Below are 18,642 nucleotides of genomic sequence, written 5' to 3'. Positions count from 1 at the left end.
CTAATTTCTTAAATTCTGGGGTTTTACGTGCCAAAACCACTTTCTGATTATGAGGCACGCCGTAGTGGAGGACTCCGGAAATTTCGACCACCTGGGGTTCTTTAACGTGCGCCTAAATCTAAGCACACGGGTGTTTTCGCATTTCGCCCCCATCGAAATGCGGCCGCCGTGGCCGGGATTCGATCCCGCTACCTCGTGCTCAGCAGCCTAACGCCATAGCCACTGAGCAACCGCGGCGGGTGACTTAATTTCTTAACTCCCAGGGTCAACACTCTGTTGGAGATAGCAAAAGTAATTAATAACAAAGTGATTATTTGCCTAATTACTCACTTATTAAGGTAATATGAGTAACACAAACAACAGCACACATAGCTCTAATTAGATAATTATTTAATTCGATTAATTAACCCTTTCATAGTCAATTTTTTTCACCATATGTGACCGCCTAGGGTCGATTTCTTTTCTTGCAGATTCCAATTCTTATGAGGAACCTATTTCGGAAAAAATTTACCATAATTTTTCTAGGGTGACCGTAAAGTGAGAAAAAAGTATTTTGCATTGGTATATATGTACTGTTTATTCATGAATGACAACGATAAAAAAAGGAATTGTTATACACATAGTTCAAGTCTTAGAAAATGAGCACACAAGAATATTTCGCAAGTGTCAAACGTTCCTGATCTTACACTAATATTTACGTCCATAGCATAATCGAACTGCGTAGGTGAGCGCACTCAAGAAAACTGTGTGGTTGTGTGCCTATCAAAAAAGCAAAACATGTGACGAACTTCTGCTAATCTTCATCTTATCGCCAACCAGAGGCGATTAGTTTTTGCGAGTCTCCAAAATAAAGAAAAGGAAATGCATGCACGGTGGCATCCTTCCTATGCGCATCCCTGTGAGAGCACTAAACAAGCGAGAAACAGGTGGTCGCCCTTTGAGCGATTAGTGACGAGATAGCCATCAGTTTTGCGAGCGCAAGAAGCCAAAACTACCTGCGGAATAAAACCCAAACCGCCGCCCGCGCGCGGTAGTATATAGACGCGCCGGAGCAAACTAGCTCTAAAACAAACCATGCAACGAAAACCGGGAGAGGGAGGCGCGAGAAAAAAAATTCTCTCTATTCCCACATAGTGGTAGCACATGCCAGAAAAGACGAGGTTAGGAAATTGGCGCGCTTTTTAAACATACAGACGGCGCTGTAAGTATACAGCATCGACCATTTTGGACTTGTTCGCAGCGCCGTATATTTATGTCATTGACCCTGAAAGGGTTAATGCACTTCTTAATTAATCAACTACCTAATTGATTTTAAATGATAAGTTTAGCTTGCATGAGTTATTTCAAAGTTGGATAATTAAAAGTAATTTAATACTTTATATTGCATTCAGATCTTTATATTGCAGCGACAGCTGCTGTATATAATTCAAACTGGAACTGCTAGAGGAAAAGCAAGCCTTTAACAAATGCATCGCTTTAACTACATAAACTACAAAAAAAATCGCTAGCAACACAAAGTTCAACGCACACACTAGTGGCGCATGACCGGCACAACTGACAACAGTGGGAATGAGCAATGGGAAACCCTGTACAACGAATGTTGGCGGCGGCGCTGCTGTCTCATGGGCTGGCATACAAGTGCCGGACCTTTCCACACTCTCCGTCTCACAGCAATGCATGGCGCATGCTACCCCTGAACACACTAGCCTCTTCTAGTGCACTGTAGCCAGGGCTAGTGCTCGCTTCTTGTTTCACTAGGAAAGCTCGCTGTGTGGGCAGAACTTGTGGTTGTGAGCCTCATCAGCAGAGCATAAATAGAAAAATGAAGCCCCTACAGCCACCATGCGTGAATCATTTTTCAGTCTTCTGATTAGAGAAACACCTTGATTTATTTACACATGGACATAGAATGAAATGTAATTTTGCAATGAAAATATAAAAAAAATGGCTTTTTGAAAGAAAATGTCAATTTTTTAACCTACATCTCCTTTTAATAATTCGGCTTTGTAAACTTTGCAGGGCTTGCATGTAGATAATGTCACAACATTGTAGCACTCATTGTACCCACTTTTATCTGAATTCACTCTTGCTATTGCCCTATGTTAATTTGCAAAAAAGTAAATAATAAAATTTGCTTTTCCTTAGCCTCATTTCACTTTGAGGACAACATATTAGCGCTCAATTTTACTGTTTTCGAGTTGTCTGATTTGATGCTGTTAGGCCTAACAGAAGACCCTACTGCTGCCACGAAAGTACTCCGACTTGCGCCTAACAGATGGTGCTACAGCATTTAGCATTGGACGGGCATTGGTGATGCTGAGCACTTTACTGAAGGCCTCCCCGAGGACATAGATGTAGTAAGCCAAAGCTTTTTTATACAGATCCCATGGACATCAGAAAGAGTGGTTAAGATATCTGGCAAGGCACTTATGACAATCTGTCTGTGTAAAGCTGAATTCTTCACATTGTTGTGGAACCGTAGTTAATCAAGCAGTAGGGGAGCTTAATTGACCTGTGCCACCTGAAAAAGGCACGATGTCATCACCTGGTGCACTGTCCTTACGAAAGTAGATCTCCCCCTCTTAACTCCGTCACCGTCACTGATATACCGGTATGTTTCCGTGTTCGCGTTGAAATGAAACTAGGTAGGATATAGGAACCGAAAACATGAATGTGAGGACCATACCAAGTGTGCATTTGCCATTATCTGTGTATTTTTTTCATTCTGCATAAAGAAAAATAAACCATTGTGTTTGTTTCGTAATATATGAGAAAAAAAAAAAAAATCCGACACTGCAGGTACGTCACTTCTGAAGAAAGCCAACACTGAATGTGTTAAGGGATGCCTCAGCTTCATGCTATCTACAAATTGAAAGTATTGATTTGTGCAAAACTATATTTGTTGTGGTTTGCCGTACTCCTGCTGGTCGCAAGTTCGATTCCAGTGGCAGGAGCCACATTCCAATGAGGGCGGAATACAAAAACGCTCACATAACATGCATTGGCTGCATGTTCAAGAATCAGTGGTGTTCAGAATTAATTAGGAGATCCCTCTATGGCACGCCTCATAATCAAAACATGGTTTTGGTGTATAAAACCCGAGACGTCGACTTTAGTTTTTTTGGCATGCTCTTGCCATGGGTTGTGTGGTGCTGTGAAGTTGCAGCATTTAGCTAGTTTTTATACGTTATAATGGCAGTCATTTTCAGCTTTACATTATTACCTCGTCGGCCTTTCTTTGTACATTGGCTCATCTTGTACAAGTTGTATGTACCATTATTGTTGCTCTCACAGCTGCAAAAGTTATCAATGTTTTCCTGTTAGATTTACATGCTGCTCGTTCATCTACTTGCACTTCTAGATGGCATCACATATATTGAAAGCGATAATCTTTTCACTTTATATCTTATTTCATCGGTAATGATACTTTCAAATAAAGAAGATATCCCATATTGAAAAGCTTCTTTTTTTGATGTTCACTCTCGATTCTATTAGAAAGCTTTGGTGCTCGCACACTTTCGATATCAGCAATGTGTGTACATGATTTGTAGCAAAGTGACTGTTGAGCATTCTGTTAGCTCCAATTACACTTGTTGCTAAGGCTCCACGGCAAATCAGCAGGCTTGGCTATAAGCCATGTGGATTCTGTCTTGTCTGCAGCCACTAACATAGTCGTTGCCTTGCGCACTCAAGTGTTTCGGATTTTTCAGGACCAACACCTCACCAGGGCACGTATGGAGCTTTTGCGCCGACACATTGTGGCCACTGTCGGCACTTGCAATGCCAGCCAACTCACCGAACCTCAGAAGACATCACTACGGCTGTTCTGCAACTGGCTGACCACCTCAGGTGCCGAGCCCAGAGAGCGGATCTCTGAGCTTTTCACCTCTTCTGAGCCATTGGCCAGTGTTGTGGCCTCCGCTGTTCAAGGAGGACTCATTTTCGAAGAGTGTGCCATTTGTGGGGATGGCATCCCTTTCCAAGAGCTGAGCCACGGGACGTGCGGCCAGGGCCACCGATTTGGCAGGTGCATCAACTCGCTGTTGGTGTGCAATGGCACTCCTCCTAGGTGGTGCAGTACCTGTCAGCAGTTTCAGCAGCGCAAAATAATCTGGCCAGATGGCACCATCTGCCTGTATTGCGGCAAGGGGCTTGTGTAACTTAGCCAACCAGTGACGAGTGTTTGTATACCTACTTCAAAGAGCTACTCAGACATGCTTTGTCTGAGCAGGTCCAATTCCACCCATCCTTTGTTCTCCTCGGCACTCCTCATGTACTCCCTCCATCAGCTGCCTGCGTTAAATTTCTGCAAACCACAGTGCCGACCACAGCCCCATGCCTGCTCATAACCTGCTGCACTACTCAGATCTGCTGGAAGGAATATTGGAGAAGGGAAATGGTGGAATTGGCACGAGTGACAGTTCGGACGATGGCAGCACAGATCAAAGGTCGTAGTGGCACAAGATGGCGATCCATGACAACATTTTAGTGCCCACTTGCTTTGCGACCGTCACTCAGGTGTACAGTTGTTGCTTGTGTAAATAACTCAGGACCTCTATTTTTATGCATAATAAAAAGAAGCAGTCTCAGAAGTGTGTGATCAGCTTTTTAAGCACCGCAAGATGACCTTTATGCTGACATGGTGTAACAGGTGAGTTCTCTCTAACTTCTTGAAGGATTTGCTCTCTAATGCATTGAAGCTTTCAGACACTTAGCCAACTGGTGTTCAAGTCACTGTTTTGTAATATTTTTTTAATACTACCTCCCCACCACCTATTCCTGTAATGAGTTGCTTGGCATTAAGCCATAGCTCATATCTGAATTTCAGTCAGGCCAAGTCACATTCAAACCTCCTTATAATGAAAAGGGTACAAGAAACTAATGTGTGTAGCAACGATTTCCTAGAGATGGCTAGATACAATGAACGCTTTTCAGTCTATAATGAAGATTTACTGATAATTTTGTGCTGATTAGGCCAAAATTCTGTGGTGCATGATGTTGCAAGTAATTTTACTGTTGCAGCATTTCAAAACTCGTGAGCTGTTAGCCTAGCAGTGTGCCAATACGGAAAATATCTGAGGGGTCCTTCTGAGGCTTCTTGCCTGGACGTTCTTGGCAGTTGGTTAGCTTATCAGTGTCTGAGGGGTTCTTCACGTCTTTTCTGGACATTCTTGGCTGTCCGTTGGCTTATCAGTGTCTGAGGGGTTCTTCACGTCTTTTCTGGACATTCTTGGCTGTCTGTTGGCTTATCAGTGTCTGAGGGGTTCTTCACGTCTTGCCTGGACGTTCTTGGAAGTCGGTCAGCTTATCAGTGTCTCATGAGAAGCATGCACTTGCTATGGCAACAAGTTGTACAAAATCAGAGGCTCGTATCGTTCTGCAGGCATGTTCATGAAGTGCTGCCAGTTTTGTTCCAAAGGTTAGGCCTGATCAAGACATTTGGCTGCCCATGCAAGCAGCATCAGGATATAATGGTTCCCTGCCTTATCCTATTTCAAGTTGAGTTACTGTGTGGTGGTCCGTTGTGTAGTAGGTAATGCTGCAGCATTATTTGCTTCACCAGTTTGCTCTGCACATAAAAATTTCCTATCAGTGAATTTCAGTTTAGTCTGAAACAAAATTTTGGTCAGGACAGACTACGAAGAGCTTCAAATGAAGTGACTAAGCAAATTGAAAAACTTTATTATGATGTGTGTTTGCTGAATTAAATCTTTTACACATGAATTTACTGTTACTGCGAGGGATTTAGAAGTTACCCCCAAGAGGAATTCTTTTTTCAGCTTCATAGCATTGAAAAGCCATGCAGAGTAGACTCTTTAGAGATGTAACACCCATGACTTTTACGTTTACAGCTGTTGTGGGCTGTTGCTTGACTTAAAATGACAAACATGTTCATTTTTTTTAACTCTCCATGTTGCTCTTTTGTAGGTTTTCAAGTTCCCAAACCTTCAAAATCAAGACAGCACCACTACCTAAACATTTCAGCATTTCCTCCTTGTACAGACTTTTTAAGCACAGCTTTTTTTATGTACAGTATAGACCACTGGAATTTGTTCCCTGGTAGTGTTTGTGAATTTCCACTTCATAAGTTTCTAAAATCTGTTGAATGTTAGTGCTGCGTGCCTTGTTTTATTGTATTTGACTTCATCCCGTACTACTATGTTTTGTGCTTGCACATTATCCCACTCCTGCGTGCCATAGTTGCTTAGTGGCTTTGATGGTGCACTGCTACGCACGAGGTCGTGGTATGAAATACCGGCCACGGCGGCAGCATTTCGATGGGAGGGCCCCAGGTGGTCAAAATTAATATGGACTCTCCCACTATGGCATGCCTCGTAATCAGATCATGGTTTTGGCATGTAAAACCCCATAATTTAAATAATTATTATCCCGCTCCTGCTATGGCCCCTGTTTAGGCTGCGGTATGTACACATAAACAAAATATTATGCAGACCCAATGCGCATGTTGAAATCTATATGAAGCGAAGCTTTCTTGAAGCACTTAATGAAATGCTATAAGCTTGCCCATTTCATTGCTGTGTCTTTGGTGTAAAAGAAATGTGCGTGCATGCACTCTCGTGTACCCATGCTATCTAACGTAACAAATGAGATACGCTTGTGTTTCTTCATTTCTTCTTAGTTATATTAAATGTACCAGCTACTTCCTGGCCAGTCACCCATTATGGTATGGAAATTATAACACATGGCAAAGAGCTAGTCAGTGTTAGCACAATGTGTACCATTGTACTGCCCATTGTGACCATGTCCTTGCATGGGCTCCAGGAAAGTTCCACATGTTTAGAGATGACACTAGGATCTGCAATCTGTTTACGCATGCATTGGGTCAATGTTTACTCTAGCGAGATGACAGTGTTGACTTCTTGGGGGTTCAGCAAGGCCGGTGGCTATGAAGAGCCCAACATTGTGGAATACTTTAGCAACATCTTAATGAGGGCTAGTTCGTTCATTTTCGGATAATCTGAAATGGTACTTGTACAAAGGGACAGAAAAAAATCACGCACCACAGGAGATTGCGTTTTCCTCTATACCCTCATAGTGCTTTCTATCCTGTGTTGCATGTGCTTCAGTGGTCCTTGCATAGGTTGTGGTGTTTCTGATGAGGTATGTTAAAGCTGTTGCAGTACGATGGAGGTCATAGCAAAAATTAACCACAGGCTGGTAAAATGTTTGAAAATGCATCTCCAATTTTGACTATTGTTCTACTGTGTTCCAGCAGTGTTACCATAGATATGCTCCAGCTGTGTTCTTGATTCTTGCGCTGCGACCACTAGGATGGCAGGCCTCGCATCGGTGAATTCAAGTTTCAGCTGCTTTCTCAAGTCTCGCCATGTTTGCTAGATGGACTCAGTTTGCTCTGCAGTATAACATAGCTAACCTGCGTCTCATCCATTAGAGGTATACTTCAGTTCTGTAGCGTGGCAGGAGTATTTCATACCAACATCTGTAATTTCATATGAAGTAAATTTTATCTTTTTGAAGCATGCTATCGTTTGGCTATAGCACTAGCCAGGATTCAAAAAACATGGTAGAACCTCGTTGTTACGATCCTGTTACATATGATTTCCCGGTGCCAATGTTCACAATCAAGAACACACAAAAAATTACCCAATGGAGTTCCTTATTTTTTACCGGTTCATACGTCCCTGAAAACACAATTTTTCAGCACCAACGTTACTTTTTTCGGCCGCTAGATCCCACGTAAACAGGAAAATGCGTGAGGGGTGTGCGATCGAGACAGTGTATAGCCGCTCGCCGCGGCAGCTTCACTGCAATACTCGCCCGCCTTTCTCACGTGAAAACGCCGGCGCGCTCTCAGTTTCTTATTCCAGTACCAGCAAATATTCTCTGGCATCATCGCACGCCGCATCCACAGCTATCACGGCCAACCTTACAGCGATTATCATCTTTGCCTGTCTGTTTCACAGCACGTGGTGCTGCTGGAAGCGTCCTGCAAATCTTTTATAGGGAATAACCTGAACGCGCAGCTGTTCCCCACTGCAGACTACGATCGTACACATTTTCCGGCCGCTAGATCTCATGTAAACAAGAAAAGGCGTGAGGCGTACAAAATTGAGAAAAGTCGCAGTTTTGCCCGAAAGGCGAAGCATTGATTGCGATAGCAAATAGTGGGCAGCTACACGATGTAAGGATAATAGATTTATCGGCTGTATAAACTTGTAGCGATTATCATCTTTGCCTGTCTGTTTCACAGCACGTGGTGCTGCTGGAAGCGTCCTGCAAATCTTTAATAGGGCATAACCTGAACGCGCAGCCGTTCCCCACTGCAGACTATGATCGTACACATTTTCCGGCCGCTAGATCTCATGTAAACAAGAAAAGGCGTGAGGCGTACAAAATTGAGAAATGTCGCAGTTTTGCCCGAAAGGTGAAGCATCTATTGCGATAGCAAATAGTGGGCAGCTACGCGATGTAAGGATAATAGATTTATCGTCTGTATAAACTTGTAAACATAGGCACACTAACTAAATTAACAAGCATGGTGCCACGCGCGCACAAGCAAACATGAACACATCTGACTCAATGACTGCGAAAACTCGCTGACAAAATGCTGGCGTGAGGAAACGTGGCAACAGCAGCAGTCGAAGTGACATCCGTGCTATCTATCGCTTCAACGAAAAGTGAGCTCCGAGAACACTTAGCACGCACAGAGCTATGAGCTGCCGACACACCTAGACTCTGCCCCCAACGCAGATCGCCCTCAAGACACGGCTGGGCGACAGCACGCAGCCGCCACATACGCAGTTGCAGACGGAGTAGAACACCGCCCCCCTGCTTCTCTCCTCCACCCGGTGCCTCACAATGTTCGGTGTCTCGTGCACAACGGAAGAGGCCGTGCTTCTTACCCGCTTGTGTCTCTCGCGTGGGCGAAGCTGACCTGCGATCGTCGACCCCCCTCGTACGCCTTCAGTCACACATACAGTCGGGTGGGCGGCGGCGGTGTTATCGCCCTTGGACTTTATATGGGTCCTCACAGTGACAGCAACGCTGGAAATGAGCTTGAAGTGTCCATATAATTGCTATCACAATAAAAGTAGCCGCTCGCTGCATCAGCTTCCCCGCAATACTCACCCGCCCGTCTCATGAAAACGCCGGCACGCACTAAGTTTGTTATTTGATCAGGTACCAGCAAATCTCCTCCCTGCACACCGCACCCACAGCTATCGCCGCCAAACCTATTGTGATAAGCATCTTTATCTGTCTTGCAGCGCGTGGGGCATAGTGCTGTTGGTAGCAACAGGCACGCGTTTAGTAGGCGATAATCAAAACGTGCTGCTGTTGCCTGCTGTAGGTGGCGTGATGTGAGCGTCCCATTTTGCTTCGACAGCATCTGATGTTACCCGCCAGCTCAATCTCGTTTCAGTTTCCCATCGCTGACATCAAACTCCACACAATAGGAAAACAACAAAATATGTCTCGGGCCGCCAAAGCCCCACCAGCTCGATACGCGCCCGTCGGAGTCTCGTGTCTCATGCGCAACAATTCGCGCCATGCTTTGCATTACGTAGACGTCAACTACAGTTGAGTCTCACATTTTTTTAGTTATTTCAGATTGTACATTCTCTCAGTTAGTACGTTTTTTCTCATGCTTTTTTTTTTGCAGAACGTAAGAATGATGTTCTACTGTATTATTGCCTGCACGGAGTTTTCTACAAAAAATTTCGCTCGCATGAGCTGTTATTGCAGGGTATTTTGAATTCACCAGCTAGAGGATTTTTTTTCTGCTGATGAAGACTGATTAGGCTTTGAAGCATATGTGTGTTACGCTGTCTGCCACAGCATTTATAAATACACCAGCATAGCACACATACACCATAAAATTAGCATCAGAATACTATGCAAAGTACATCCTTTACAGATGTAACTTTCACGAGTTTTACTACGACAGCTGTTATGGGCTGTTGCTTGACTCAAAATGAAAAGCATCTTTATGTGACCATGTCGTCACATGGCTCAATGGGAGCTGCAAATATGGTGGCTTACCCAGCAGGGAATGATGAGTATAGCAGGTGGACTTGATCAAACACTGTCCTACTGGCTATAAATGGCTTTGTGACTTTGCTAATCAATAATTTTCAACAAGATATTGCATTTTAAATGTGACAATCCATGATGATTACACATATGCACAGGGCCTGAATACCTTAAATCTGCATTTAAAAAAAAATGACTGCTTCGAGATTTAGAAAGATAAAGTGAAACAAAACCAGAAGAACTTCTGAAGCTCCAAAGTGCGATCAGAGAAATCTATGTACCACCCATCATGCCAATGGTAGCTGAACAATCGTAGTGCCAGAGTTTACTGCCGTAAATATTGTGTAAGAAACTCTGTGGTAGCCAAGACCTGATTTTTAGCCATCTATACCAGCTTTTATATTAATGACGTTGGTTATCGCACATTGTGCAGGGACAGCAGCCTTCTCCGGGAGTTGGTATGTTATATTTCATTCTGATCACAGCACAGCCCACGCAACAAAGGGAAAACACAAATGGAAATATTAATTCAAGACGAAGTAATTATGCTTCAAGGTGTCCAAAACATGAATTTAACTGGGAACAAGGCTTTTGGGAGCAAGAACATTATGTAAACTTAGAGGATTGGTACAGTCACTTAACATTAGTACCAGCTCCCACAATGCAACATGTCCCATTTAAATGTATATTGTGCCCTGTCAGTGATTACGAAAAAGTCAACTACATTGCATTTTAACATTGGATCTTCTTAACAAACTTGCTCACGCTATTCCTTCACACTGCTCGGAGGTCTATTTGTGTGTGGTGCTGTCTCTCTGGCAGCCTCTACTTAGCAGCGTAACATATGACATATAGCACAATCTCCAAAATTGCCAGTGTAGCTCAGGAAGCCTATGTAAGGGAATATTTGAATGCTTGTTTCAGATCACCCTGGAAATGCTACCAAGGGCGTAAAGAGGGCTTTAAAGCTCTACTACAAGGAGAAACCGATCTGAACTGCCAGAGATAACTAGGCTTCTTTATCATAGCCTAGTTGTAAGATAGTAATGTCTTATATGACATTTGGAGCACTGCTGGAGTGCCCTGCAATGATCATTCAATAACGTCATTAGTGACCCCATTCATGACCCCCGATTTGAATTGCAGATGAATTTGCACAGCCCCTTCAGCTGCAATTTATGGCATCCCTTTGTGTAAAACAAATATTGCATCCTATATGAAAAAGTAATTTGACTTTCTGAATAATGTTTATGCGTGTATGTTTCAAGCAGGATGCACAATGACAGTGCGCAGGCTTTTCTTTTCGTTACCAAAAGCACATGAAATAACAGCAGCAGAGTGCCAGTATATAGATCTTGACAGTTGCAATTGGTATAACCTTTATAAAAAAAACAAATACTCCACTGTTGTCCTTTTTCTTTTTTCATGTGTGCTGTCTCATACATTGCAGACAATGTGATGAAGGTTAGACTTCTCTCACTGCTCACATGTGCAACTAAGAAAAAGATAGAGACACGCATTATGTGATGTGATGTAAAATTAAATGTCATAGTTTTATGTTGCAAAATATAATGCAATTCTTACACCGGGTACCACAGGCCTAAACCTGTTGACCACCAAATAAGCGAAGTGACATTTTTCTTGCCAGAGCCCGGTGCACAATGCTCGTGACTGAAAACCGAAAGTGTAGCATGCTGAAAGCACAAAGGTGCACAAATAATGTGTGATTTGACACAACCTGATGTCCACAGGTTGCAGTTATAATATATCAAGTATAATATATTCCATACAAAGCATTGCAGATGAAGAACTACTCTCAGATGCACGCAAGGCTTCTATGGCTGCACTACCATGCAGCTTACACAATGTTGCCTGCTAAGTATGAAACGTAGTGTAGAGAAAGAAAAACTAGAAAAAAAAGAAGAAAAACTGACAACCACACAGGTAGGTCAGGTTATGCCTTCAACAACTTCCAAAGATCATACCATACTTGCCTGCTCCACTCCTCATGTGCTGAATCAATGGTTACCTAGATACAGGCAAAACTGCAGAGCACAAAACTATACATGCCGCCTCTACTCAAGGAACATGTGCCAGTGTAGCACACATTTTGCTTACATTCTCGGTGATTCATGAAGAGATTATATTGTCTATAGTCATTGTCTATGCCGCATACACATTTTAACTCTTTGTCCACTGTTGTAACCTACGCCCTGGCAGTCGAGGAAAAGTTGCCTTGTGTGGTGCTATTTCTGGGGTCTACTGACTAGCTTGACCTTGTCTAGCTATGTATGTGTCTTCCCCTTCATGTCTCGTCGTCCCAGCACTCTAGTTTCCCAATGATGATATACTACCAACTAGCCCAACAATCCATCCTGTTGACCTTTTGTTTTAGTTAGTTTGTTAAGCAAAATAGTTTGTTTTTTATCAAAGTCAAAGAATCACAGTGACCATATTGGTGGCCTTGTTTGTCAACTGGTAAAGCAGAATCCAAAGGTGTCAACTTGATGACATGCAATAACTTAAAATTTATACCTGAGAGCAGTGTTAATGACATTGGCAGGTCTTTTCTCTTAAACTGAAGTGTCCTACTAAAGGCACTGGCTTGCAATACAAGCTGAAGGTCATACATAAGAACTGCTCTTGGGCAAATAGTAATTCCTTGTGGCGGCACTGCAGTAATCACAAATGGACATTTATGAGAGCATATGGACTGCATGACTAGGTGTATTAATTCAGGGGTGTTGGAATATTGAAATTTTCAATTTAATCAAATATTAGAGAAAGATAACCTCCAAATATTGAATTTATTAGAATATTTTCTCTTTTCTAAACAATGTGCAATTAAGGTATCTGTGAAGTCCACCTGGCAAAAAAAAAAAAAGCTTATTTCCATAATTTGATACATGCATGTAATAACATTCACAAGTGGACATCTGGTCAACTGAGGAGCTTGTAAATAATAAACAACTTCATTCAGTCATCTTGTGCACCATTACAATGACAGTAATGAAACGAGAGCAGCACACCACCATGTGTACGTAGAGTGTTCTGTTCATTGAAGAAGCCAAGTGTAATATTACAGCACTTTATCATTTCAAAGAGATGGAATTGGGGCAATATTGGCCAAATAATAAACATTATTTTGCCTGAGCTGCAACAACAAACTTGCAGGCTGCCTAAATGTGAGGTATTGTTATTAAATGACTGGAAGTTATTTTGCAGAAGTTGGCTGCTCTATGTGTTTGCTGAGGAACTGGTGCCTTTGCATCATCTACGGCTGTTCTACAGCAAAACCACTGAGTTCACCCCCCCCCACCCCACAAATGAGGCTCCTATAAGTGTTATCCTTCATACTTGAACAAAAATAAATAGTATTCGACAATTTTAAACAATAGACTTACATTAATTTTACTCCAGTTAATTCGATTTCGACGTAAGGTCCCGGCCAGTACCAATGCATTTCTATGGGCCCAAACTTTCGTTATTTTGATCCTAAAATTGGCTTTTGCCGAATAATTCGAACTTGACCAGTCAGCATGCACGCACCTGACCTCTAAGGTGACACAAATAAGGACCCATTTAGTCTCGATGGAGCTTGGGGGAGAGTGAATGCGTTGAACACACGCCGTCTCCTGTTGAAAACGCTTATTTTCAGACCGCTCTAGGAGAATTTTCAAGCAGTAACCATAGCCCACGATGTCTGATTACGGTATTTACCTAATTATAATGTGCAGATTTTTTTTTCTTAAGAAAATTCGACTGAAAATTGTTTGCACGGTGCAAACGGACACAAAAACAGAAGTGCCTTTGCTGCATTCGTACACTTTTTCACACAACACGAATGCACTGCAATGAAGCTGCACTTAAGCTTTCTGGCGAAGCTGACTTTAGGAAATTGCAACACATATTACACCCTTGCCCATTTTTCTTGCTAAAAAATAGGGTGCGTGTTAGATTTCTAATTTGTTTGGGAGCTTTAATGCAATTTCTATGTTAGTTTTCTGCTTTGGACACACGGAAAGTGGGCGTGCGTCTGATTCGGGGGTGTTCTGGCATTGTTTTTGCAACTTGTTTAATTTGAACCGCCAGATAATTTAATCAATGTCGTCGGTCCCATGAGGTTCGAAAATATGGAAGTCGACTCAGTGAATTCTTAATTCAAATAGCATAACAATGACTATCCGATTCATATATGGTATAGTGAATATAAGTATCGGCATAGGTGGTGTGCTCGAACTGGCTGTCTATATCTAGAGCTGTTAAAAGTTCGCCTTTTGCATGGAAGCCAGCCAACAACTGTGGGAGTCCTGAAGAGGCTGCGGGGCCAGGACATGACAAGCACAAGTAGCAGATGCACAGAAAAGTGGTGACTGGCAAAGCAGGCACGGTCGAGTTCACCGACACCAGCCTAGCAGTTGCTGCTAGCTACCCATCACCAGCAGGGATCTGAAAATAGTTATCTTTAAGATTGAATCAAATTCTGCCAGATGTGAATGAAATTGAATATTGAATACATACTTTTCAAATAAATTTCAAATGATGAACAGTTGTTTTAACAAATAAAAATGACATTCACATCCTAGTACGCAATCACAATGTCAGCATGCTTCTGTCACAGACTTTTACACGTGACAGAAAAAAAGTAACTAGTTACAATTACAATTATTCTTTCAAAAATGTAATTCATTACAGTTACCAATTACTGCCCAATAAAAGTAAATGAACAATTACTAAAATTTAAGCAAGTATTTGAATGTCGGTTTCCTCCCTACTTTATTAACATTGCACAATTACAGCAAATAGAATGAGCTGACCTGGCTCTTTTAATGCATCCTCTGCAGCCGTTCATATGCTGTTTATCTTCATTAAGAATTGATTTTTAAAATTTTATTCAGTAATCTTCCCTTGTTTTGTTGTGAGGATAGCTGCAGCGATACGGGAAACTCACTCGATGTGCGTACTGAAGAGAAGGGCTGTGTAGTAAAGTGCGAACACCTTGCTCACAAGATTGTGGATACTCAATGACGCGGTGCTCGCATCTGGGTTTTTTTATGGATTGCAGCGCTTCATTGTTGCTGGGACTAGAGGAAGGCACTCCTGATAGGGCCAGTGAAAAACAATCAAATAAGTAATATCAAACAGATGGAAACACATCCGTTTAAAGGCCAGAAATTTCTGTCTACATCAGAGAAGTCACAGACTTTTCTGAATTAAAGTTAAGAAGAATTGAGCAGCAGCTTTTACCACCTTTGAAGGCAGCCTATAGTGCTTCCAGGAAAGCAGAAGGGAAATTTATCATCAGAAAAAAGCTCGGAGGTCAAATTTCCAAGAGAAGTGCATAAATCTGTAAGACTGTCATGTTTAGGTGATCAAGCTGTGGTTGCTGGACGATGATTGTGGGTAGAAGGCAACCCATGCACATAACTACAAGTTAGGGGGACAGGGCTTTATGAAGCTGTTGCTAGCAGCTTTTACCCAACTTCCCCTTTCTCCTTTGGAGATCAAATAAAAATTGATAAAGATGTTGTCATCCCTTTGGACTCTAATTCCTGCCAAAATTAAGTACTCAAAGATGCGTCACCTGTCAGAGTTTTTTTCGTCAAAAATATAACTGATTACATGTAATTGGTTACGGAATAAAGTAATTGAGTTACAGTGAACATTATCAAGTAGACAAAGTAATCACTTAATTACAAAAATTCGTAATTGATTACAAGTAATTAATTACATTTGATTTGTTAGGTACAAGTCTGTTCTGACATTACACTGCAAATGATGAACTAGTCTTCATTAATATACTTCAAATAAAGCATTATGAACAAATAAGCAGCTTGTTTGCATACTCGGGACATCAACAGCGGGTATTAGCGGTTTAGCCGGGAAAGTCCGACTTCCTGAGTCATGTATGCGTGTTTCAATAATTTCTAGGGGTGCGTGAATATACAAAGTTTCGAATACGAATCAGAGCTATTCAGTATTTTTGAATAATTGAAATTAACCACATATAACAACCGACTGTTAATTTCTGGTTACTGTTCTCCATCTGCTAAACAAAGTATTGCAAATTATGAGAAGTGAAATGACAACGAACATTTTTAGAGTAATGGAGAAACAAAATGGGTTATGCAAGCTCTGTTATCGGTTTTGCGGCAAAAGCTTGCATGCCAACCTTGAAAAACAGGGGAACTGAGGAACCTGATTTTCGTTAGCCACAAACATATGAATGTGCACCAGGGTTCGGCTCTTACCAGCGGCAAATTGCTTTTTCACTCACTTCAATTAAAAACCACAAATATTTTCCTGTCTTTCCCAAGCTCAATTATCTTTTGGCTTCATATTACAGCCCGTGATTGTTGGTTGTCTGCCATTTAATGTTTCTGACAGTTTAGTAATGCAGTTTTTTTCTTTTATGCTACAACCAGGGACGTTTTCTTGCAATGGGCCCTTTTATGTGTCTAAGGCACCCAGAGTCCTCCAGAAGCTTTTTTTCGTTTTCCACAACTTGATATTTTTACGACTATTTAGCATCTTTTGGAAAGTTTGCCACAGAGCAGCCATTTATTCTTGGAAACCTTGTTTGCAACCAGGTTTTAAAGATGTTGAGAGGCTACTGATGTAGTTTTCTTTTAACGACAATTAGTGATCTTAAGTATAAAACTAATCGTTTGTCCCTAATCGTTGCTTCCTTTTGCACCAGTCAGCACAGGCGCGGTACCTAAGTATACCAAAATAAGTGTTCCTGCTGTAAATATACGTCTGTGCTCGGCTGTTCTAGACACACCTTTCACGGTGATCCCGTGGGAGCTGGAATGTTTGATCAAGTGGTGAAGCGTCCATTGCTTGCCTCAGGTGCCACTCTGTTTACAATGGATGTGCAGCTCAGAAAAACTGTTTCGGCTCATAGCATAGACGATGGCTTGGTGCACAACAATAAGCTTTGACCACAACTTTAGGGGACATGTAAGCTCTTTCAGAGCCGATTACACCTTGTCCAAACAGTGCAAGCCATGTAAACTGTGCTTCTACTAGAAATGGGGCTAGAAACGTATTTGAAGCTGCCCAAACTTTCCGCTTTTGAATTAAATCGGGATCAATGTCGCTTGCTCTTCGTTCTTTATTTGCCAATCACTTTGCAGCAGTGGCTTGCCATTTTTCTGATTCGGTAACATTTATCGGTGTAGTCCCAGTCTGATTGTTCACTACCTGCCTAATCACTTGCTGGCGTGCTCAGTACCAGTAGATTTGTTCTTGTTGCACACAAGGCTTGGAATGTAGATGTTCTGTACTTGGGATAATAGCTTGTAGCAAAGATGCATTATCACTAGTCGCGCGTTTACTCAGTGGACCGTCAGGAAATGTTCAGCTGCGAACATTCATGTGTTAGTGTAAGTTGTCACCCCTGCTTTGGTGCATTGATTCAAGAGTGTGCCCATTCACTTATTCTTAATATGTAGTCAATAGAGAAAGCGCAAGTTTGAGTGCGAGTTCAGGTTGATATGTGCAGATATACAGAAGACATAAGTTTGTTTCCCTGTTGTATTTACAAAAAGTGTGTTACCCCTAGGTGTGTTGAATTTGGGCGATGCTCAATGTGACCAGTGTAAAGCAACTAAAGACTTGTGCTATGTTCATCCCGTTCACCGCAACAGCACAGTGAACCCTCTCATTTTTCTTTTGTTCAGGCTTTCAACACTTACCGTGACTTATGACATACAGTCGAACCTGGATATATCAAACAATTGTACACATCTAACAACTGTAAGATCCCTTTGAAAATGTTTGTATAAAAATTTTCGTTTTATATATCGAATTACATATACAGGATGTCCCAGTTAACTTGGACCAAGATTTGAAAATACCCAAGAGCTCTAGAGAAATCGTACCAACTGCATAGTAGCCGTAATCATATGTACTTACGGCCAGTATTTTTTTCATCCCGAAGTATTAGGTAATTAATTACTTTTAATTAGTGAACTTTTAAATTATTACTTGAGTCGTAAACATATCAATTACAAAGTTGTAGGGCACCTCAAATAACCTCCGAATCAAACATTTGTTTAGCACTCAGCTTTGCCTCGTTGGTTTTTCTGAGAAAAAACAAAAGCGCATGAAACATCCAAAATATGAAATAGATGCGCGCTCTCGCACCGCTACTCAAGCACTCCCAAGCAAATAGCCACGTATACACAGCTTTACCAGCAGCGGCAGCGCGATACAGGGCTTCACGCTATGTGATGGTCGCGGCATCAAGAGAACATGACGCCGACACATTGATAAGCGTAGCGGAGCCATGTATATGCAGCTGTATATCTTTCAATGGTTGCTTGTAGGCGCCTTAGTAGCGGTGTGCGAGTGCACATCTATTTCGTATCTCGCGGGATTTTGTTTTTTCTTGGAAAAAACAACCAGTACCACTTCAGTACAAAATAAATGCTTGATTTGGAGGTTATTTAAGGTGCCCTACAACATTGTAATTAATATGTTTGCGATTCAAGCAATAATTAAGAAGTTCACTAATTAAAAGCAATTAACTAACTAATACTTCGTGATGAAACAAATACTGGCTGTAATTAGATACGACTGCCGCTACTATGCAGTCGGTATGTGATTTCTCTAGCGCTCCTG

At 41.9% G+C, this 18,642-nt stretch overlaps 1 protein-coding gene and 1 long non-coding RNA gene across 6 annotated transcripts in view; both read left to right on the top strand.

The window, feature by feature from the left end:
• LOC129387528 (uncharacterized) overlaps positions 1-18,642 on the top strand; it is a 179,468-nt gene that overhangs the window by 132,443 nt on the left and 28,383 nt on the right. The window lies entirely within an intron of this gene.
• Positions 1-18,642, top strand: part of LOC126541180 (general transcription factor 3C polypeptide 4-like) — a 98,165-nt gene that overhangs the window by 75,049 nt on the left and 4,474 nt on the right. For 2 of the 5 annotated variants that reach the window (XM_055076523.1, XM_055076524.1), the window contains one exon: positions 3,711-4,592. The exons of 1 other annotated variant lie outside the window; for it this stretch is intronic. In XM_055076523.1, coding sequence (XP_054932498.1) covers positions 3,711-4,160 — 450 coding nt within the window. In that variant the 3' untranslated portion in view covers positions 4,161-4,592. Of the gene's footprint in view, positions 1-3,710; positions 4,593-14,302; positions 17,912-18,642 lie in introns of those variants that run through there. 2 more of the 5 variants (XM_055076526.1, XM_055076527.1) reach the window with 2 other exon arrangements.

Source organism: Dermacentor andersoni, chromosome 2, assembly GCF_023375885.2.
Source record: "Dermacentor andersoni chromosome 2, qqDerAnde1_hic_scaffold, whole genome shotgun sequence".
Taxonomy (NCBI): domain Eukaryota; kingdom Metazoa; phylum Arthropoda; class Arachnida; order Ixodida; family Ixodidae; genus Dermacentor; species Dermacentor andersoni.
This window is presented reverse-complemented; position numbering and strand designations above follow the sequence as displayed.